The 23,375-nt window shown below is 38.6% G+C and overlaps 1 protein-coding gene and 1 long non-coding RNA gene across 10 annotated transcripts in view; both read left to right on the top strand.

Moving 5' to 3' along the window:
• The window catches only part of lama2 (laminin, alpha 2), a 251,165-nt gene that overhangs the window by 106,480 nt on the left and 121,310 nt on the right, over positions 1 to 23,375 (top strand). For all 9 annotated transcript variants that reach the window (XM_076874014.1, XM_076874016.1, XM_004550514.4 and 6 more), the window contains exons 15-19: positions 9,989 to 10,093; positions 13,059 to 13,270; positions 13,705 to 13,816; positions 16,020 to 16,133; positions 18,872 to 18,999. In XM_076874014.1, coding sequence (XP_076730129.1) covers positions 9,989 to 10,093; positions 13,059 to 13,270; positions 13,705 to 13,816; positions 16,020 to 16,133; positions 18,872 to 18,999 — 671 coding nt within the window. The remainder of the gene's footprint in view (positions 1 to 9,988; positions 10,094 to 13,058; positions 13,271 to 13,704; positions 13,817 to 16,019; positions 16,134 to 18,871; positions 19,000 to 23,375) is intronic.
• On the top strand, positions 6,350 to 7,230 carry LOC143412642 (uncharacterized). Its single transcript, XR_013093151.1, has 2 exons — positions 6,350 to 6,610; positions 6,920 to 7,230. It is a non-coding gene; the product is annotated as an uncharacterized LOC143412642 (long non-coding RNA).

Consider the following 23,375-nt stretch of genomic DNA (forward strand, 5'->3'; position numbering starts at 1 on the left):
TGCACTTCAGGCATAAATCTAGACCCCTAGATAAAACATCATGGCATTATAGCAGTGACAACTCCTCCACAGTAGCAGGTGGGATTTTTCTGTTTTGAGGCTCCTTTTACCTTTCAATACAGATGGTCTGTTTATGTTTTGATCAAGAGCCTTTTTTGGGCAGCTGAAGAGGAGAAGTCTATCTTATGGCCAACCTCTGGCTGTATCTTGGTAATATTACCCAGCAAAACCCAGTATGCAGGTTCATCTGTAACAGTCCTTGTGCCACAGATCAACACTGTTCCGTCTACTTTAAACAGAAGAGCAGCGACATGGCTGCAGGTCTCTGCGACTCCAGCCATACAGCTGCAGTGGGCGACTTCAACCTTCCCTGTGATGCTCACAGTGACCCATGGCTGCAATGCTGGTTCATTCAGTCTTTGAGAGTGCAGCACCTGAAACACACACAGACAAAGTTCATTTAAAGACAAGAACTATGAGCCAAGGCCGACACAAATGTGTTTAATCTACTTTATCATAAATGTAACAAAGTGTCAAGAAAGTTAGCACATACATGTAATTTTTCATTTCTTTATGTGTCCATCTATAGAACGCTGCAGGTTATAGTCTAAATCTGTCTGTTCTGTCAAAAACCTGCCATCAGAAAATGAACCTAAAGGATGTAATGCAAGGATGTCATCACTTTAGAGATGGAGAAAGCATAAAGTGACAATTATGAATCACTTAATATGATAAGGAGATTCTGCAGGTCATTAATCAATGTATAAAACTAAAATAAAATGTATTTTTAGTGACACAGGATACAAACATGGAAGCAAGATGTATAATTAGAATTATTTATAATAAACATTAATAAATCATTGCAATTTCTTTAACCATAGAGAATAACTAAATCCTTCAGGACAGTGTCTCATCAATGCACTGAACTCACTATGTTATCCACCTAACAGCCTCCACACGTTCTCACTGTAATTTCCCCTCATGAATGAATTTATGCTGCACTAATGTGAATGTTTGCAGGGAAATCAAACGCATTTCACTCGCAGTACTCGAGCTGACTTACCTTTGTTTGAATGACGACTTGTACGCGCTGATTCCACAGATAAGGTATGAAATATATCAGGCTACGTCAATAGCGGTTGGTCTTCAGGGTTTCTACTCCACGGCCGTATTTCATACGGGTCCACATTTCCAATGCACGCTATTTTCTGCAAGTACCGCCGCTTCGCCTCTGGACGCAATCGGTCTCTATACAGTCCATTCTCTATTGAGCAGCTTTTAAGCATCTTGTAATCGTCGTTCCAACACGGTGTTTGATTTGATTCGTAGACCCCGAAAATGGTGCCGCGCTCCCACAATGCATTGCGGCGTGACGTCAACTCCAAAGCTCTATCTATCTATCTATCTATCTATCTATCTACCTACCTACCTACCTACCTACCTACCTATGTTCTGTGTGCCATGTGTTTGTCATTTTAGAGACGTTTGTTTTCCAAGGCTTTTGTTACAATCTGGTTTTCATTTCCTAAAGGGTGATTTCCTTTGTCCCCCTCTTCATCCTCCCCGTCTCTTTTTCCTGAAGAGAGCATCTGTTGCCACTGTCTGCTTTTGTATTCGCAAAATTGACAGAAAGCAGGCGCACATTTCTGTGAAGAAGCTGGCATGTGGTACGTACAAAAGAAAGTTACATGCTAATTGCATGTCATTACTCCCCGCACACAGTAATTTCTTTGATTGTGGTTACTGTACTTTTCTTCTTCAAAGTAGTGATGGTGCTGATTCTTACCTCTAAATTCTCCATGAATGTCCACAGCGTTTGAGATCAAAAGTCGCTAAAAGTAATAGAAAATGTTTAAAATTGACATGTGTATGTTTATTTGTAATGTGAGAAAATAAATAGACATATAGGAATCATCATACAAATCATTGTAAATTGTTGCTCTTGTGGTTTAGTCAGATTTCTGGGTTTTTGGTAACTAAATACTATTTGGATTAATTATATTCTATATAACTGCATCTGATTAGGCAACTGCCACCATCAGTCCTGTGCAAAAATGGGTGTACTTACCTTACAGTAGATCCATACTATTCTTGCCTAAGCTAACGCCAAAATCAGTCCATTTGACTAGTGGGATCACTATGCACAGTGCAATGCACCGGATTCTCGAGTGCTGTTCAGTTGGACCACTGCTTCCTCAACAGCTGCTGCCAAAGAAATGTTTTGTATTAAGTAATTAGGAAATCTCTAAGGCACGCGAGAGGACACAGTGTGACTGAAGCACAAACTGCAAAATTTTGTGGTTCAGGCACCAACTTAACCACAAAGTGCAAAATGATTAACATCTTTGTTGCCTGCACAGGTGCTTTTGAAAAGCTTGTGTGCATCAAAGAGAGAAATGATATGAGAGTAAGAGAGACAAAACTAAACATATTCATGCTTGGACGTTTAAGCACAGAGTGAGTGCAAGCCAACAGGCAAGTGTAATGAGGGAACAAAAGTGCCTGGGTGCAGTACAGAGCCTTGACTGAGTACAGCTTAAGTCTGGGCTTTGGGTGGGCCTGTCAAGGACTTGTTGATTGTTTGCTTTGGTTTACTTTTGTGCACATTTAAAGGTGAACTGTCGCCCTATAGCTTCAGGCCGCTGCCCTCCTGAGCAGGTATTCTCCAATGACTTTTCTATATTTGGATGAAGTCATCCTTCCCTCAGTTCTGACTAGTTTCCTGGTCCCTGCTGTTGAGAAGCACCCCAGAGAATCTTTATCCTTATGCTCTCAGGGTGTCCTTAAATGCCTTTTGAGAAACACCAAGTGGGCTGCCATGTACCTCTAACTTCTGAATCTCTGTTACCATGACTGCTGGGGTCCTGGTCACCTCCCACATGGACCTTCTTGCTCAGTTTGGCAGCAGCGCCAGCTCTATGAAAATTCCTGGAGGGGGTCTTCTTTCTTTTGCAATTACCGACTCCTCTGTGCTACTGGGAACATTCAAAGCAAAGGTTTTGAACCCTTGCTCCCCACAATTTTAGCATCTAAGTCTACAGCAAGGTTCTTTGGATTTCTGAGGCTGAGGTTTTATCCTGAAGTACAGCACGAATTTTCCTTTCACAGAGCCATGCATATATGAGGGTTTGTCCCTATCATACCTCTGAGTCCATCAGAGTTCTACATACTTGCTAAGGGTTATTAAAGCCAATAACATCTGGCTAGAATTTGAACTTTTACAGTAAAAGCTGAACGATTAGTAAAATTAGACAATCAGTTTCAGATTTTTAAGACGTTTGCTGTGTTTCTCATGTTCTTTTCATTTTGTCATCATACTCGTCTGAGTGCAGATTGATGGGAAATGTCAATTCTATTTATTTCACAAATCATAAAAATACAGTTTGTCATTTCTCTACATACATACATATACACATTAGCACCCAATGTAACATGAGTAGCATATCTTTTAACAACTATCAATGACTAATTTGATGTAGTGTTTTATAAAAGTGTGTATAAGGAACAAACTCAGCTAAATTTGAATAATTTTATGTGGATATGAGAAAACAGGTGTTGTTAAGCAGATATCTCTTTAGGAAAGATGTCTTCGCCTTTTTCTGCAAAACTCGCAAAGAAGTCAAGCTGTAGCACAAATCCAACTCTTTTTGGACAACAACAGTATCCTAAAATTGGAATGGACTAACCCTTAAATTATAATACTCGACTAGGCTACTTATGATTATGGAAAAGCCCTATCCATCTTACATCAGGGCTCTGCTGAGAACCTTGGAGGAGGACTGAGGTCAAACATGACTCATATGTTGAAGTCACCCAACTTACAGTGACTCATTCTTACACCTCTTCTCCGTGCCAAACCCAAACCCACTGCTTGGCACAACGCCAAACTTTACTCTTCTCATTTTCTATATTTTATCCACTTTATTTTTAATTAAACTGATAAACAGGGGCATTATTACCAGTTTCCCCTCCTTCATGAACAGCAGCATGCACACCTTCCCATTTCATCATGTTTAGTTTAGTATGCTCCCTTTTTTTTCACAGTAACTACTCCTGTTTTGATATGAAACTACTTTATCCCTTCTCTCAAATAGTATTGAAGTGAGCTGAATGGCTTGTATGATACTCATATAGCCGTGGCTGTGACAAAGGGTTTCACTCTAATGAAGATTGTGTCAGCTTCTTGATTAGGGTTTTAACAGTGAGGATTATGTCTTGTTCTTCTTATTCTGACCACTAATACAGTTAATAACAGGCTTATCAAGCTCACAAGGGATCTCACTGATGTCTTTTGCAGCTGTGTGTGTGCGTGTGTGTCTGAGTGTTTATTGTTCCTTCGTTTCCACTACACATGATTCTCCTCTCCCTCCCCGTATGTCTCTCTCCTGCTGTGCTGTTCTGTTGGCCTTTTTCTCTCTCCTGTATTGTGTTTCTGTATTTCAACTCCCCCCTAGGGTAGAGATGGGTCATCAGGTTGCCATGACAAAAGCTTTGATTGTTGCCCAGGTTGAGTGGACGGCATCAGAGAAATGAGTTTTTCTGAGAAATGTCAATAATTTCAAAGGAAGTAAATTGCAAAATACAGGAGTCCTAACTGGATGGAGAATCAGAGTGAAAAAGCTTTTCTGTTAGTTTTCAGGTCATATCCTGCTGAATGCTTAGTGAACACAACAAACAGAAACAGGTAAAAAAAAAAAAAGTATAGTACATGCAAATCCACTTTTTATAGCTCTTTGCACAACTGGAGTAGTAAGTTGAAGCACTTACAGATCTGTGCAACTTTCTTGTGTTTTTATCTAGATTTTATTCTATGCCAGCACTTCCTATACTGGTGAACAAAACACTATGTTGTAGTAACAGCAAATGTGAATGCCCATGAGATAGACAGTATTTGATTTTTGGTTCCATAATTCTATATGTAACCATACAGAATTACAGTACTATTTATTAGACTGACATCCAGTGTTTATGCCACAGCTAAACTAAAATAACAATATTGATTATTATAATAAAAATAATGTGTCTATGTCTCTGTAATGGCTAATCAACCAGTGTGTGTACACTCTTTACAAGTGAGCAAAATTTTATTTTATTATGCTGGGGTTTTTTTTATTATTTTCCGATTAGGATGACAAATTGTAGTTATTTTTGCAGTTATCATTCCTGAACAGAACATTTATTTTTAGCCAGTGAATGTTTTGCTCTAATAATTTCTGACTTTTCAGACAAGTCCATTGTGCTTGCTCAAATTTGGGTATATCAAAATGTAATTTTAGTTTAAAAAAAAAAACCTGACAGATTTTTTAAAATACTTGTGTTTTCTTACTTTTATGATAAGTGGTCTAATAAATTTGTTAAGCAAATGTTGTTTTCATAAGCCACAAGATAAAAAGCCCGGGAATCAGGACCTTGTGAGACTATAATGTATTTTCAGCTCATATCTGGAGTGTTGAAAACTTTACTAATCAACATTTATACTGCAAATGAAATGTAAGATGAGAAAAAATACAAGTTATATATAATTAACCAAAATGCAGACAGAGACAGAATGTTAGGCTAAAACTGGGTTTTAATATACGAGCTGATTTCACAAAAACTAAAAGGTGTATAAGCTAAACTCACAATTTAAAAAAAAAGAGTGTTGTAAACAAACTAAAGCTAAATTTAGCTTCTTCTTTTTTTGGTCGCCACTGTGGATTATCTGCCTCCATCACCCTATTTTATATACTTTTCCTCTTCACTGGTAGCTCCATATTCAACATCCTGTATCCACTATCACTCCTCTGTGCATGTCCAAACCATCTCAGGCTTGCCTTTCTATCTTTGTCTCCAAACCACTCAACACGAGCTATACTCACATCTACTCCTGTCCACTATGGCCACTCCCACCTAAAACCTTAGTTGGAATCTTAGCATCTCCAGCTCAAACCAAAGCTAAGCACACGCAACAGTAAGGGTCAAGCAGATAATCACAAGGGCAGGAATAGAACCAAGAGAGGAAATAAATTAACAGAGGATGCTCAAGAAAAAACAATTACGAAAAAAAAAAAGAACCATTAGGAACACAAACACACACAGACAAAGAAAGATGAGAAAAAAGAGGAAAGTAGAAAACAGCGGGTCAATAAAAGAGTAACAGGAATCAAGATTAAAACAAAATTCAAAACCTCGTCCATCTGCATGTTGTGTGAAGGTCTAAATCTTGCTGTTTGACTAAGTCTCACCACTAATCAGTCTATTTCCATCTGCAGCAGGCAGCTGTTTCTCATGAAAAGCCCCAACCCTAACCCTGTTACAATGATTATTTTCTTTTTTTCCCTGCTTGCAAAGACTTGGGAGAACAATTTAACCCTCTGATGCATAGTGGTCACTGGAGTGGACAGCTACTAAAACGTACATATCTCTTTAATGCATTGGTTTCTATGGTGGAACTGCATATTAGCCTCTAGAGTGCTCTCTGCTGCCATGCTCCATTGAGGTCAATTCAGTGTTCAGTTAGTGCAACTGCAAGTAAATTTCCTCTGAATCAAAGATGGCAGACAAACTGTCACCCCTGCCGACCACTGCTGGCATATCCTGTCAATCCTTCTATGCTAAAAGAGCCCAACAGGTAAAAAAAAATATGATGATATGCAGTAACATCTAGGGAAGGATATTATCTGTTTGGAATAAGAAATTGTTATGTCTAATATGTAGAAAACTACAATTAACCATGTGTCCACTGTAGTGGACATCATGCATTACCCACTATATTTTTTTAACAGAAGTCATAAATTGTCTCACTGTTTTTTGGGACTGTTTTGGTTATAATTAAGCATATAATTGTTACATTTATAAGCTACTCATTTAAAATATATATTTCTGTGCAGATCAGCTGTAGTTTGAGTTACTATAATAATTATTTTATCATATTTTGTAGACTTCAAATGCAGCAAAGAATAAGGCAGCGTACAGAATAGTCCAGGAAATTCCATCCAGCTCCAGTGATGATGATTTCATTGATGAGTGCAGTGATGAGGAGTTCAGTGATAAGTCCAGTGATGATGAGAGTGGCTGCCAGAGCAGAACAGAGACATAGGAACTACGGATGATGAAGACACAGACAGTCAGGATGCAGAAAGTGAGAACGATGAGGGGCAGGATGAAGAGGAAGGTCAGTATGATCAGGGAGCTGTGGGAGATGGGTACATGGCACCTGACCATACTCAAGCCCGCAAAAATATTTGGAAAGTCCAAGACAATGACTTGGTTGGAGACTTGCCTCCTTTTCTAGGAGAGTGGAAATTGAATGTGGAGGGGAAGGATCCCATAGATTTCTTCAGACATCTGTTTCCAGCAGATCTAATTGATAATATAACATACAACACCAACTTGTATGGGAAAGAACTGTCAGTAACAAGAGAAGAGATTCTCCCTCCAGCAATGCAAAAGAGGAAGACCCAGTGGGACCCCACAACCCGTGAAGTGGAGAGCAGTCACCAAAGTAGCCTGTGAGGTCAGGTTTGCCACAGGATATCACTGGCCCCAACTGACCGAGGTGAAAAATGCAAACAGGTGCCATGATGTTGTGTGCACACGGAAGACCAAATACATCTGCATGCAATGCTGTGTGCCATTGTGCCCTGGATGCGTTGCAAACTTTCGCACAGCCTAGGTGTGATGAACATAGAACTGTTTGGAGATGCAGAGACTAAGATGTCAGTTTGTGTTTTCTTCCAGCATGCTACTAAGGGCTTGGTAATACTGTCCTGCATCGTTATAGAACTGTGTAGACTCAAAAATGTTTCTCTTGTTGGAGATAGTTTGCCATATTCAGGTGTAGGATTCATAGCTAGGACTGTTGATTGGTTTTGTTATTTACGTCTAAACATTGGGGCCTTATGAGTTGAAAGTTCCAAAAAAAATTGCTGAGATGTTTTTCAAAGGATACAAGCAAACAAGTGTTTGTATATTTACAATAGAACACAAGGTAATTAATTTTTACAGTAAATTCACAGTATTTCATGCTAAGTGCTCAGGCGCATGTAGTCCACTGGAGTGGACAAGTTTATAACTTTATAAAAAAACATATTTTTGAAAAAAAAAGAGTTAAACATTTTTTTTCATGTCCTGAGAAGAATAAAAGCACTTAAGAAAAAAATCTTGACCAAGGCTTTCATAATTCATGCATCAGAGGGCTAATAAAACCAAAAACTACATGTTCTGATAGCCTAGGGTTAGAGTTAGGCTTGTGATCATGTAGTAACTGCTGATGCCTCAAAAGGTTAAAACCTATACACTGTCTAGCATCAGTGAATGATGAGACAAACCTATTGACTACTTGTTTAACACAGTGGGGGTCTCTAAATTCCCAGATATTTCCATTAAGGATAGGGTCTAGGATTGTATTTTTTCCTATATTTACCAGAAAAAAAACTATTTCTAATGCTAATGCTAATTTTCAAATGTTGTATTTATATTATCTCGTGCTTTCTCAACGTGACCAAAATGAACATGGAAATAAAATAATGCGGGTTTAAGTAAAATAAATAATTAAAAGCATGCTATGAAATTTTCACAGTAATATATGTAGTTTTGTTAATTGGTCAAAGTATGAAGTCTGTGTTGTGCTTTTTAGCAGGATCTGTGTCTCTGCTTTATCTTTTAAGTGCTGGTAGCTGTAGTGTCAACAACGAGTTCAAAAAAGTGACGAGATCACCAAAAGTTACTTTTTCCCGTCTACTTGTCTGATCATACCATTTATTACACCTGTAGTCTAGCGAGTACATTGGAAGTGGATGCGTAGCTTATCGTCCTTTTTGTTGCACTGGAATGAAATTCAGACTTTTTTCTTTTTGCATGAGAAACTAAGCGTGTATGCAGTGGTCATGCTAGAGGGCTGATTAGCTAATGGAGGAGGAGGTCGGGCAGCACAAGTGTCTGATGTGTGTGGGCTGTGTGGGTTTAAACTATGATTTTACTGTCCTCTGGAGTCCAAATCAGCAAATGGAGGTAGATAGAGGATAAGTGTTATAGAATAAAATATCCACCAAGTACACCTCCAGGCACACTGGTGTGGATATATCTGTGTATGTGTGTGTGTGTGTGGTTTTTCAGTCAGTTGTGAAAACGGTGATTCCGCCTCGTGGTTTAAAAAGTGAGTGTAATGATGTAGAATGGAAGAGGTTTATAGAGGCATTAAGCCTAACTCTTCCTCCTTCACTACCTCACTCGCTCTGTCTTTCTGTCTCCAGCTCTATTTCTTCGTCTCTCTCCCCCTCATCCTCAATGTCCCCCTCTCTCTGTTTTTATGGTGGCATTATTATCTCGCTCTCCCACCCATTACTGTTCAGGTTGAAGCAGAATAATAAATTTCAGGATCATGCCGATGCAGCACTTCTCCAGCTAAAGCTCATTCTGTGGACTCGACAGAAACGCTGCACCAAAACAACTCGAGACAACAAAGATTGTAGCATGTACCTGCTTTCTTCATGTTTTCAGCATTTTAAAACTATTTTAGGGGGAAAAAGTCATTATTAGATGAAGAAGTTGTGGTGGTTTTTCTGTGTTATTGTGGGTTTGTCTATGACTTGTACTTATTTACAACTTTTCAAAATCTCTCTGACTAGATAACATTTTTTGCATTTTCTAAAAACCTCTTTCTGTGAGACTATGATTAGTTTAAAACAGTGTATTAGGCTTTTTTCCTTCCTACTAATGTACTTTGTCAACATTTTCAACATTTTTAAGTTAACCTGCCTCTACATCAGAATTTTTTCTTTGTCACTTTTTCTCTCACTACTCTGATGGTTTTTTGGTCACGTTTTGCTTTTTAATCCGTGCGCTCTATTAGCGTCAAATAAAGCAGAAACATGGACCTTTAAATCAATCTAATAGTGAGCTAAGTCTAATGAGCTACGAAGCATGGGAAATCAAAAGGTCAAAAGGTGTTGTTTTTATTACAAACTTGACTTTCTAACTTGTTTTGTCTGCCTTTGTCATTCTGCAGCTTTCAGCCTACGGTGGGAATGTCATTTTCACCGTGTCTTATACTGTAGAGCAGCAAGAACAAGTGAGCATCAGAGTCACATCAGAGCCTGACTTAATCATAGAGGTAAGTTTTTAAACAATTCACTAATTACTTGTAGCTGCGAACTTAAACTACTGTCAACATGCTACACGGTAATGGAGAGATATTAAGTCAACCAGGACTTGAGACTGGTCGGCTACCACCACCTGATAGGGAAAAATGTGTACTACCTAAGCAGTTGGCGAGTGTTTGCTGGTTGTCACCCAGTGAAACTGCAGAATAAATCTTGGTCGTTATTGGTGGTTGTTATCAGATTGCATGGAGGACACAGACTTGTCTGCAATCACTTGAAAGCTGCTTATTAACAGTCAGACTGGAAACTGAGAACATTCACACTTAAAGTGAAAGCTGTGCCTTACTGCTACAACCAGCACCTTTTGAAGACTTTGAACTCTAATACATTATTTAGTTTAATATTTCAAGTTGCGGTTTTCAATCCACAGCCACAGTAAGGGCTGAGACTGATTTCACATAGCAACAGCCATCAACCTCCAGCAACCACTTGCCAACTGGTTGGAGATTGCAAATGCCTGTGGTTGCTAGGGGAACTGCATGACTGGAGCTTTATCAATTGGTTTCCCAACAACAGCCAGAAATTTCTGCCAATGTTTGAAGAAGTGGAACTTTTTATTTAGAATAAATAAAGGACCTCTAGCAGCCACTCAGCGACCAGTAAGGGAATACACGTTTTTTCCTAGTGATCTGTGGTTTCCGGGAGTCCCCAAGTGTTCTTGATGCCTATGTGACTCTAGCCTGAAACAACATATCCATGCAATCTATATGCATGGGTTTAAATTGTGTCGTTTTTTTGTTTTACTTTTTGATTCCTATATTAAACTGTCTTGGTGCATTTGGGAGACTCCTCAGGAACAGCCATGCGGTAGAGCCCAGGAATGAGATCCAACTGAACTGACTATTTCAGTTAAAGGGGTTGACAAGGACTGCTCCCAGCACTCAGCAAATACATTATTTTTGGTGTCAGAGTAACTCAAGTGTGACTTTTTCTGTTTTTGTGTACTTGTTTTTCCGCTGTTTTCTGCGACCATGAGGACTAAATGAAGTTGCAAACAGTTAAGAAAAGACAGACAGTCACACACGCGCGCACGCAAGCAGCTGCAGCCTGAGGAGAACTGCTGAACTTAGCAATAAAAAATGCAGATATACTCTCTCGCCCCTTCTCTCCCTGTATGTCTGTATAATGAGCAGGTTGCAATATGATGTATGGCAGCAATAAGCAAAGCAGCCACACTATTAGTTAACTGTTTATATCTCTCATATCACTAAACAACATTGTGTAGGTGTATGTGTGAGAGCATGGAGTACAAACAAAACAATGCACAGGTTGGTGTGTATGTGTGTCCTCTGTGCTGGAGCTGTAGAAAGGATCCAGTTACTTTGCTAGTGTTCGAAGAAGTGGGAATTCTAATTAGAATAGTTGGAAGGGCTTTCAGAAACGATCTAAAATAAACTGCAGTAAATGTGAAAGCACCTAAGTCTCACATACTGACTGCAAAGAGAAAGCGGTGTACTGTGTACGGTAGGTGAGAAAGAATGGATCGAATGGATGAAAGGGCACGGAAAGAAAGCCATAAAAGGAGGGAATGAAAAGTAAAAGAGACTTTGAATCAAATAAAGGCAGGGCAGACTGAAAAGTGAAATAAAAGATGGGAAAGAAAGAAATTGACAAAAAAAAGGAAAAAATAGTGGAAGATTGAAAGGAAGAATGGTGGGTGTGAAACAACACAAAAGGAAGTGAAAATGAAAAAAGGAAAAGAAGAAACAAACAGTGAAGAACGGAACGTGGAAATAAACAAAAGTAAGAATGAGGAAGAAGGAAAATTGTGAGACGGATAGTCACAGACCAATGAGCTTGTGTTATTTAAAGATGTGTCAGTGAGATCGACAGACTGGGAGGAGATGGGAGGAGAAGGAGAGGAGGACAAGTGTCGGTCTTGTTGTCAACAAAAAGCCTCTCCAAATGATGACAATAATGAACCACCTACACACTGTCAGCCAGCTCTCTCCCTCTTCACTGTCTCTTTCAGCCTTTGTCTCGTTTTGTTCCCTCTTTTTCTGCCCTGCTGTTTACGCTGCATATCTGCATCGAGTTGTAATATTTTTTGTTGCTTGTTTTTGTGAAGTGCAAGAAGAAACTTGTGTGTTGTTCGCAAGAAGTCAGCATCTGAATAGATAATAATCTCTCTGTCTTTGTATGGCTCTGTGGCTTTGTTGCTTTCCGTGCCTTCCTCTCGATCCATGCCCACTCAATCAGTCCACTTTAGCACAGTTAAAGTGTGTAAATAAAGAAAGAAAAGAATGCTGTAAACACAGAAACGCAGTCTTGAGCCGCCTCTCATTTTGTTTCAGGAAAAACCTTATAAAACTTTCCCTTTGTGATCTAATTTTTAAAGTAAGAAGTGAAATGTTTGTATTAAAAAGTATTAAGAATTGAACCAACATAATGATGTTTGTCTTTTTAAGGGATTTTTTTAACTGAATTCATTTTCTTACTGGTAAATAAAAGTGAGGTGACTCTTTCATTTTCCCTCTTTGTCTCTGTCATCCTCTGATTTTGTGCATCTCTTGGCTGTGCTGCTGGTTTCACCGTCTTTATGACTCCCCCACCTCCCCCAATTCAATTAGTTTTTATTTAATGGTTTATTGGCATAGTAAGCTCTCCCTCTCTCTCACTCTCTCCCTCCATAAGTAGTTGTCACTCTGTGTTAGCCACTACATGCCATTGATCCGTTCTCAACAAGAGATAGTCAGATACCAGGCCTGGGCTCAATTTACTTTGCATTTAGTCCATTCAGTATGTCAATATAAACTGGAGCTCATTACCTAATGACACATCTTTCACTCTCACTCATTTTTTTTAGATAAGTTATAAATGCACATGTCAGTGCTGTCATAAAAGCAACAGAGGGAATACCGATGTTTTACATTTATGAAATTAAAAGTTCAAATTGTAATTCTTTTGCTCTACCAGGGAGGAGGGATGAAGATTAATTACAAAAGGTTTGGCGAGCCTGTCTACCCATCCTCATCCAGCACCAGTCACATAGTTCTCCTGCCAGAGAACTTCCGGGTTTCAGAGACGGCACAGCCAGTTAGTCGGAGAGATTTCTTGTCTGTGCTGGCAAAAGTGACGAGTGTGATGGTGCGGGCCTCTTACAGCACAGAACGCAGCGCTGTTTACAGGTGGGTACGGAAACATGTACACATTTCGAAGTGTGCCATCATGACGTATTGATCATACACTGTAAAATAAATCATTATATTAAAATTAAGCTTGTAAAATCAGAAGTTTTTAGTCTCATTTAGCTGTAGGAAACAAAATTTTCGCTCAGAATCAAGACTCTGAGGCATCTCCTTCTTATAGCCTGTGAATATCACGGCTTTAACCTTGTGCAACCTAAACATAAAGATGGTGGTTTTATAGGTGAAGCTTATTGCCGTCTGAGAGTAAAATCTGCCTGAGAGAATGAACTCGGCTCATAAAACCTCTAAAAGACTTATCAGCAAAACTGCCCTGTTTACGCACAAGCTGTATGTTTAACTGTGAAGGCGGACAGACTCCCAGTATGCTGTATGATTTTGCTTGATATTTGTATTTCTGTGCCCTCCGTGTGCAGACTCCACTCATTTTCTATGGAGGTAGCAAATCCCGCTGCTATAGGAGAGAGGAGAGCATCAGCTGTAGAAGTGTGTTCTTGCCCTTATGGATATGGTGGAACTTCTTGTGAGGTAAATACACACCATTCATCCATTTGTGTTAACGGCTTATCCAATGGGCACATAAGGCTGGTTGGTTACATACTGTAGCACTAATGCATAGAGACAACCGTTCATACTAACATTTATACCTACAGTCAATATAGACACAAGCACATAGAACAAACAAGATGCTACCAGACAATAAAACTTATAGAAGGGATTAAAAACAAATATGACAAGAACAGAACCAAAACTATTTAACTAAATTCAATATCCAATTGGGCCAAGAGATTAGTAAAGATCTCTGCTTCAGATGGTATTGTTGCAAAATGTATCCTGAATAGAATTAGGTATATTACACATAGCTAATTATTCCATTTGTATGACAAAATAACATCCAATCCAATGTGCAAAAGGTGGATAGGTAGACTTACAAGTCTACAAGAATCAACCCCAGTTACTGGATACAGAGCCGTCTGGACATTAGGTGGAAGTCTGAAGCTTTCAGCAGAACATGAAGAAAGTTGTGGTTACCTTTAATTTCTCTGGAGAGCGTTGCTGAAAACCTGGAAGCTTGTCTCTTGTGAAAACACACATTCTTTGACAAACACTTTTTTGCTAGCCATAAGTCAAAATTTGGGGTTATTATTTTGAAATTTCAACTTTCAAATTTCAATAATAACAATACGTTGTTTTCTCAGACGTTTGAATTGCTAAGACCTAACTTTTTTAGATCATTTTAACTTATGAATGACAGTTTAGTTTTTTTTTTCTAGTTGTGGGGAAAATATTTTATAGTCTTGAGTTCATGCAGAACCGAATAAGACGTGTGAGCATCGCCTCAGCGGAGCAACATTTGTTGCACTGAAAGGGCATTGATGAAAAGATGTGGTTCAGTTTTGTGTGGCGTAACTGCATATCTTTGGACTGTAGCGCTGTGGAGTGAACCCATGCATCCACTGGGAGTACATGGAAACTCCACACAGAAAGGCTGTGGAGGCTGTAGCTGTAAGATGGCAGGTCTAACCACTGCACTGCAAACAAGCACAAATAAACAAAAAAAATCATTCAAACACAAAGAAACATTGATTAGAAAAATTTCCAGTGCAAGAAAGGATTCTTGAAAAAAAAAAGAGTACCTATTCAAAAGATTGTAAGCCCACACTGAAATGTACGCAGTCACTTAATGATGTTGGTGTGTATTTCTATGTTAGAACATCACATGTGTACTTTTAAATGTGGCTAATGCTAACACATGTACAAGTAATCCCTGTGAGCCACAAGTAGAGCCTTCAATTTGTATCCTGCTATATTGACGTTAACTCAGGATGCATTTCCTTAAATGGTCATCAACTGAAGGCTTAGACACCCATACATACAAACAACAGTCTCTTTCTGTAAATGTTTGTGCACAGTTTTGTGTTACAGGCATTTAGTGTACTGATTCCTTGATATACTGTATGTTATGCTTGGTAATACTTGACTGCACTTCAGGTGGAATTTTAGTGCATTCGTTTTTCATAAATACATCAAAAAGAAGTGTCCTTATTCATGATAACACCTTATGTCCAAGCACATATTCCAGATGGGATTTTTACTCAAAGTGAAAAGATGTTTGTCTGTGTAGCTTTTAGTTATCCAGATCATGGTAGCTGGAATGAGCTCAGAAAGAAAGTGACTTTTTTAAGTCCCGTGAAGACTTGGTTTAAATACCTGGAACTTTCTTTAGAACTCAAGAATCCTCTTGGATGAGAGGTGAAACATCTCCACGAAACCTAAAGAAGTCCTCTCCATTTCTTTCCAGGCTCCTCAGACAGATGGTTGGAAATGTTGTGGATCAGCTTATATTATCTGGGGACTGTTTAACTAGTCTAAAACATCCAAACATATCTCAGAACATAATTTTATTCAAATTGTATTGTGATTCCTAAATTTGTCTCATGGAGATTTGAATTGCTTTATTCAAAGAAAACTGTAAACAATAACACGAAATTACCGTTTAGTCTCAGAATGCAGCTGATGCGCTGTTGTTTTAGCTGACAGCATCATGCTTTTGAAAGTCACACACAAGCGCACACGAAAAATATTCCAAGTGTTGCACTCAGAAACACACACACACTTGAGGTGCTAATTAGAGGATCACCATGTAATTACTCTACGCTACAGCAGCTTGAAGAAAGACACTCCGTCTGGCTTTCTGTATTTTCTAACTTTGTGATCTTGTGTGTTTCAGGCGTGTGCGCTTGGTTTTCGGAGGGTAAACGGGAATCTGTATAACGGGGTGTGTGAACCTTGTCACTGCCATGGACACACAACACAATGCCATGAAGTCACGGGGCATTGCTTGGTAAGTAGCTTAGTAGTGGGTGAATTATGTCACCTGTTTCTTTTTCATTTGTATTTATTATTTATTACTATTGCTTTTATGTGTTTGTTTTATGTGTAAATTAATACTCAAAGATCTAACCCTATTTATCATCATTAAAATGTAATAAAGAGTAATGAGTAATGAGTTCAATTTTCTTTATTTGTTTGTTTTGAAAAGTCTCATTTCTTTCATTAACCGCATTCTTTTTTTAATCAGTAATTAAGGGAGTTGAATTGTTTATTTGGAAGCCGTGGATTACATGTATTCATATCTTTTCAGTGTTTTTGTTTAAAATGTGTCCAATTAATTGAGGAATTGCAGAAAATCTTCCAAAATTGGTTGAGTTAGCTGAGTGTGAGAGTTTTGAAATGAAAGACACTCGGAAGCTAAATGCATAACTTAATATGGAATACATAAATGAACTTTTATGTATACAAAAGAGTTTTTTTCTTATTAGTTGAAGTCTCCCCGGATTTGCCATCTAGTGGTGAAGGCAGGAATTGCAGTGTGAAATGAATAAACATTCCAGATTGGCCTTCTTATGTGCATCTGCTCACATGCACCCACCCCAGTCTGCACATTGCCTTAGGGTTAAGCTGTCAGTTACCATCGCACATACACACACCAGAATACACACACAACACACACATACACAGCGATCTATGAGTTTTGTATTGCCATGTTATGTTTCATTATAGATGAGGAGGATGCTGGGATGTGTCAGGGGGAGGCCAACACACAGAAAAAGACAGACAGACAGGCAGGGAGGCGCTTTCTTTTTCTCTGACACACACACACACACACACACACACACACACACACACACACACACAGAGGAAGACAATTTGACGTGAACTCACTCACAGCACATAAACAACCTCTGTATACATATTCATACACAGTGAGTGGCAGACAGATCTGCACACAAACACACCTCTTTTCTGAGGAATTTGATTTCCAGCTCGGGTTGAATGACTGAATGATGCCATGGTTATACAGGTTAACACACTGTGTATGTGTCACATTGTGATTCACCATTTGGGATGTTTGAGCTGAGAAAAAAATGATTTGGAATAAGGTGACATATAAATGCACAGACTAGCTCAAAAGTACCACTGGCGCTTCAGCTGGACATATGAAAACAACAAAGATTTTGGCCAATAAAAGAGCTGTCTATTATAGATACAGCATAATTTTACGGTTTAAAAACTCTTAAACTGAAATCTTCAGATTTTCTATTTTACGTTCTCAGTGTTGAAGAATTTAGTCTTATTAAATAAGTCGTGATGCCACAATTACAAAAGAGCACTAATGGAAGTAGAAGGTTTTACAGCATAAGTGCAGGTTTTAATATTGAGTTTCTCTCTGGAAGCAACTTCTTAATTCAGATTAAAAAGATGCAACAGAAGAAGCATCGCTGTGTTTTGATATATGAAGGTGAAGCCTCCCATTAGAAACCGTAGGGTGTCGAGGACTGTCGATTTTTAATTTCAGAGAGTTTTTTGTACTGCCACTAAATCTGGCCTTAACTATGTTGTTTGCAGCCTTCACAATTTTGCAGGTAAAATATTGTTGGGTTGACTGTTATGATGTTGGGTTTCTGTTAAACCATTTCCTGTTTTATTTTGGAATTCTTTGTCTGTTTATGTTGTTGATTTTATTTCCTGTCTTTGTTAGTTTTCCTTGTGATTGTATGCTCTGCCCTGATTAGTCTCATCTGTGGCGTTCTTCATCCCTGTTTCCAATTAGTCATCATTTACCCGGCTATATGTGTGTGTCTGCAGTTGTTTTCATCTTACTTGCCTCATTTACCTAGACCTCATATTGTTGTCACCCTGCTTGGCACGTGACAAGGTTGTGAATGTGATAACTGGAGAACCAGGTGACGTAGGATTTTGAAATTCATATCACAGTTGCATCTACTAAAATCTTCAGATGAATTTGAATCTCGGTGAACTTGACCTCAAGGTAAAGGTCAGAGATCAACTTTACAGAAAATCTTGTGAGCACAATAAACTGAGAGCAACGTCACCTAGGCTTTTCAAACTGATATCATAGGTGTGTCAAGGTCAGAGGTCACCTTTTTACAAAAATCTGGTTCTGCTGGTGTTGCTTGTGTTGCCAGGATTTTCTGGTGTAGTTTTGTATGCAAACCACCCCCACAATGGCAAAAAGCTCCAAAGGTGTGAACTGTTTAGTTTTTATCTTTCTAACCTTTAACTTTTAGAAACAAAAAAAATATTATGAAAAAAAAAAGCAGATCTGTTCTAACGTCTTTCTTTCTAGTTTCTTTTTCTTCCAAGTCTCAACTTAAATCATCCCCTTTTACTATTAACTGCACATGTATGGCTTGACTCAGTATGGTACAGGTTCAGTTCGTTGTTCTTCCTGTCTGTCTTTAGCATTTTTGACTGTTGGAAATTATGCAAAGTTCGTCTGCAGATGTGTATAACATGTACGCAGCTAAAAAAAAAACTAAAACAAATACTTGAGAGGTTTTTTGTTTCCAAGACAATTCCTTGTTACTTGAAAATAAAAAATAGGTCTTATTTGGAGTTTTTTCCTTCCTAAATGACTCAACAGAACAATAGCACAATGTTGTTGAGGTATTTTTATCATTGCACAAACTGCTTAAACTCTTCTTTGAAATTGCATCCTCAGAGAAATTGACTTGCTCTCCTGACTCAAATGAACTTTAACCTATTTTTCTCCCCCAGGACTGCTCCCACAACACCGCTGGCCCCTACTGTGACACCTGCCTGCCAGGTTACTATGGCAACGCCACCCGTGGGTCACCTGCGGACTGTCAACCCTGTGCCTGCCCGCTCAATATTCCCAGCAACAAGTAGGTTCTGAAGACCCTGGGGTTAATGCAGCCAGGGCAGCACAATTTAATCAAATGCCTCAATCTATCACTGTTGACCCACCTGACTCTGCAGTCCCTATTTCTCTTAATAATCTCCCGTCTCCTCCTGACACTCTCACCATGTTTTTTTTTTTTGTGTGTGTGTGTGGTCTTTAGAGGTTATCGCCACAACTAGAGACTTCATCACTCTCGGCGGGAATATAATTGTAATGACATTAATGGAAATATCATCACCACAGGTAGACTCATAAATATAAGTGGAGAAACATTATCCCTGTGGGTGGAAATGTCATTGTCGCTGTTAGAATCAACATAATTTCTACTAGGAGCCTTAACACAGTAGAAAATGCAAACCTCCCACAAGTCATTAAGGGATTGAAAACCCTTTAGCATTATATTCCTCTCATATGGAAAGCTACTCATGCTGTGGCTACATCACAGACTTGAATGACAGATGCTCAGATTACACCACACAACAGTTTTCCAAAGAGATGCAAAAATACTACCAGACATGAAGACCTTTAAACCACAGCTATTAAAAAAACATACACATTGATATGTTGTCTAGGGGTAGGCACATTGCTTGGTTACATGCGGTTATTAAATTAAACTCCCTCCGGGACCACACGTGTTGATAAAGTTTAGAAAAATCATCGTTTATAAGAATTTATTTACACACGTCTGATTTGGTTTATTCATGAAACATGCACATAGTACATAAATGACATCATTTAATAGTATTTTATGTTGTTTTGAGTTTTTGGGGTTTTGTTTTTTTTTGCAAAGATGTTTTCACAAAGTGGAGTCATTAAAATCAAAACTACCAGCCGGTGTAAATTTGGATAATCTTTCCTTCAAGGTGTCCTCCTCATACATTTTTGGTGCACTTCAGAGCAAGTGTTATTATTACGTTTCTCCCTGGAAGTCCAATTTTGTATCCTGGCACTCTCTGCAGTGCACGCAATGTCCGCTCTTCTAGCGTGTCAAAAAGCCAACATTTCAACTTGAATTTTATATAGGCGAATAAGGGAAATGCTGCTAGCAGTGAGTGAAGGTGTGTTGGTGTGGCCAAAAAAAACATGCTGTACTCTAGCACACTTTTGCCATAGTTTGGTCTATTTGAGCGGAGTGCCCTCCCTCCGGATGTGTCGGTAGACTGCTTGTTGAAAGCCTGATCATGGAGGACAAATTCACAGGGCACAACCCTGTCAAAAAATAATGAGCGTGCTCCTACTCGTGCTTCTGATTTGATGTGCCACCTTTAGACTTGTGCACTTCAGACTTTTTGACTGAGAACTCCTCTTTGGTTTCTGAGTCACAGAGCCAGCCGTCATCTCCTGTGAAGGTTCTTGAGATAAAAGGAGGGTTAGTATGATACTGAAGCTGAATTTGAGGTCCATGGTTAAGTTGCAAATGCAAAATGGGTCTTCCTCAGAGCAATATATGAATAATAGTATCACTGGAATTGGTGTAGAGAGACGCTCATGCAAAGTCCAATCTTATAAAGGCAAAAATTGTAAAATAAATTATGCAGTTAATTTTTTAGTAAATGTAAGAAATGATCAACTTCAGACAGAGCAGGTTATATATATAGACATTTTATTTTTATATTATTATATTATTGAGCCGCAGATTTTCTAAATGACCAGGGTGTGATGCTCTATGGGACTTGCATGGACAAACAACACAGGCAGCAGCAGCAGCTGAGAATTCTCATGCAGTCATGACATGACATATTCAAAACCCTAAGCGCTAAAGTAAGACACAACTCTCTCATACCTCAGGCCTCCACACCACCCTGGCAATAATAATAGCTTTGAGAAGCCATGCCTTTCACCCCCCTCAAAATAGCCATCCAGTCCCTTATGTTTACCAAAATAGCTAGTTAGATTGTTCCACTTAGCTCTTATGAACATCTGATGAAGTGATTAGTGTCAACAGGGGAGAAGACTGGGGTTTTTAATCAAATCAATAAAAAAAAACTGCTTTGTTTTTGATTGCTGTTCTTTTTAATTTATGCCTGGGATTAATTCTCTAACTGCCAAGGACACGTTTTTGTCTTTTTTTCCCCCTTTTTTAAAAAATCACTATAGTTGAATGGAAGTTAATAGTCAATTATGTATCCACGCAGGCCTTAAAAATCTGCAGATAAAACTGTATATGTCTGTTTAACTAAGCATTTTTCACCGCCATTACGACCTAAAATTGTGCCAAATTTTTCCAAAAAGTATAACACGGCCTGCTTTTTTTCCTATTATTTTTATTATTATTTGTATTTTAATCTTGGTATTAATCAGTTTATCAGCTTTAAAGATTATTTATTTTAGTAAAATGTGTTTTTTATGATTTTGTTAATTTTGCAGATACTACCTTGCTAGATATTAGGGCTGAACGATTATGGAAAATAATCTAATTGCAATTTTTTTGCCCCAATATTGCGATTGCGATGCGATATGCGATTATTTTTTAAGGTCTTTGTCTTCTGTATTATTAAACAAAGACAAGCAATACATCATATAGTATGGCCAATACTATATTACATTAATTTTAAACTGTTCTTTCCTGGAAGACAGACCTCTGTTATGATGACATGAGGTGATGCATGAATTGATGACTGACATTTTTATTTAACTTCTTCAATCACAACAGTATATTTGAACATACACAATAGTTTATTTTTAGCTTACAAACATCTGAGCATAAAGTGCTGACAAGGAACCCTGGTGTAAACATTAAAATGAAAGTCAGTACAATGTGCAGATTGCAGAAATATACATAAAAAAATCAGTGGCTTTACCACACTCAGTTTTTCGACATCTGTGAACTACTAGACAGTCATTCAATTAAAAAATAATATTAAATAAATAAAACTAATAAATAAAAAATACACACATCTTACTGATCTCTGCAGTCAGTAACATTACACATAAAGTGCAAACATAATAGCAATTGTATAAACACACACACAAACACGCCTTTAAAGTTTAAAGGCGTAAAATTGGACGGTCTAGCCTTCTGATTAGCGTCACCGCTGTCTCGGTGGAGTTTAATAAACTCGGCCGTCTGCTTCTTGCTATCTAAAATATAACCAGACACTGGTGTAAATTCTCGACTGTCTCATACTTCTGTTTAATAAGTTTTCTGTTTGACGTTTAGTCAGCTGTGTGAAAACCAAGGAGGAACCCACCCGGGGGATTAATAAAGTTTTATTTTATCTAATCTAATAACTTTAATCTCAGCCAAACCGATTTACTCACGAACAAACAAAACACTGAAAAAAGCCCAACAATAACATTTTTAGGTTGTCTAAGTGACTTATATATTACGTTTAACCCGAGCAGAGAAACTCCGCGGTGATCTGAAAATGATGTGCCGGGAGTTGTGCCGCTCTCAGCCGCATCAGTAACCCTCGAGCTCCCGGCTAGCTGTCGAGCTGGTGGGTAGCAGACGCCTCTGAAAACGTCGAAGCACTTTTGCAAATATGGGATATCTTGATAAACCGAGCAGATATTCGATGTTTACACAACTACTTTCTCGCCTGAAAATATTTTAAAAGTTTATTTTGTGACCCAGAAAGATTAGTATGAGTAATTTTAAAACTTAATAGCGGCCGCCATTGTTGGAAACTGGAGTTTGGCTGGGCCGCGCTATGAATTCTGGGATATGGTAGTAATTTGGACAGCCTTCGGCGCGTCGCTGTGACGTAATCGGTCTACAAATGCGGCCTCAGGAGGATGCAGCCCATGAATTTGGACATGTCCAGAGTATAATCGCAGCCTTTGCGGTTAGAAAATTGCACTTGATCATGTCGCGATATTATCGCAAATGCGATATATCGTTCAGCCCTACTAGATATATTTGCAGACCAGTGACATCCTTCCCATCCTGGCCCTTGCAATACCACTTCTAAACTGCAGCAGCCTCCTTCACCTAATGATCCACACGGCAAAATCGGATAAGAAACATAAAAGCACAATCCTTAAAGGCGCTTTAAAACTGCATTACTTTAATGACCACCAGGGGGCAACTCGTGTGACGCGAAATAGCTTCTTCCTCAGGTTCCTTGCTCTGTGACATCAGTAAACACTTAGCAATAAAGCATTAAAATGAGCACAGCTGCAATTTGGCTGTTTACAACTTTATACAACTCTTCTCATACAGCTATGAATTATTTACATTTTATACAGAAAGTGTTTTTCAGTGTTTGTTGTCCGCATACTCTGGCCAATGAAATGTTATTTGTAACTCAGTGAGCCAGCACACAATTAATGAGCCAGTCAGTCAGCTAGTGAGTCAGTCTGGTGCCTGGAACCCGAGCCAGCAGAACTATCTATAGTTTTTGGAAGTGGGAGGGT

Source organism: Maylandia zebra, linkage group LG15 (assembly GCF_041146795.1).
Source record: "Maylandia zebra isolate NMK-2024a linkage group LG15, Mzebra_GT3a, whole genome shotgun sequence".
Taxonomy (NCBI): domain Eukaryota; kingdom Metazoa; phylum Chordata; class Actinopteri; order Cichliformes; family Cichlidae; genus Maylandia; species Maylandia zebra.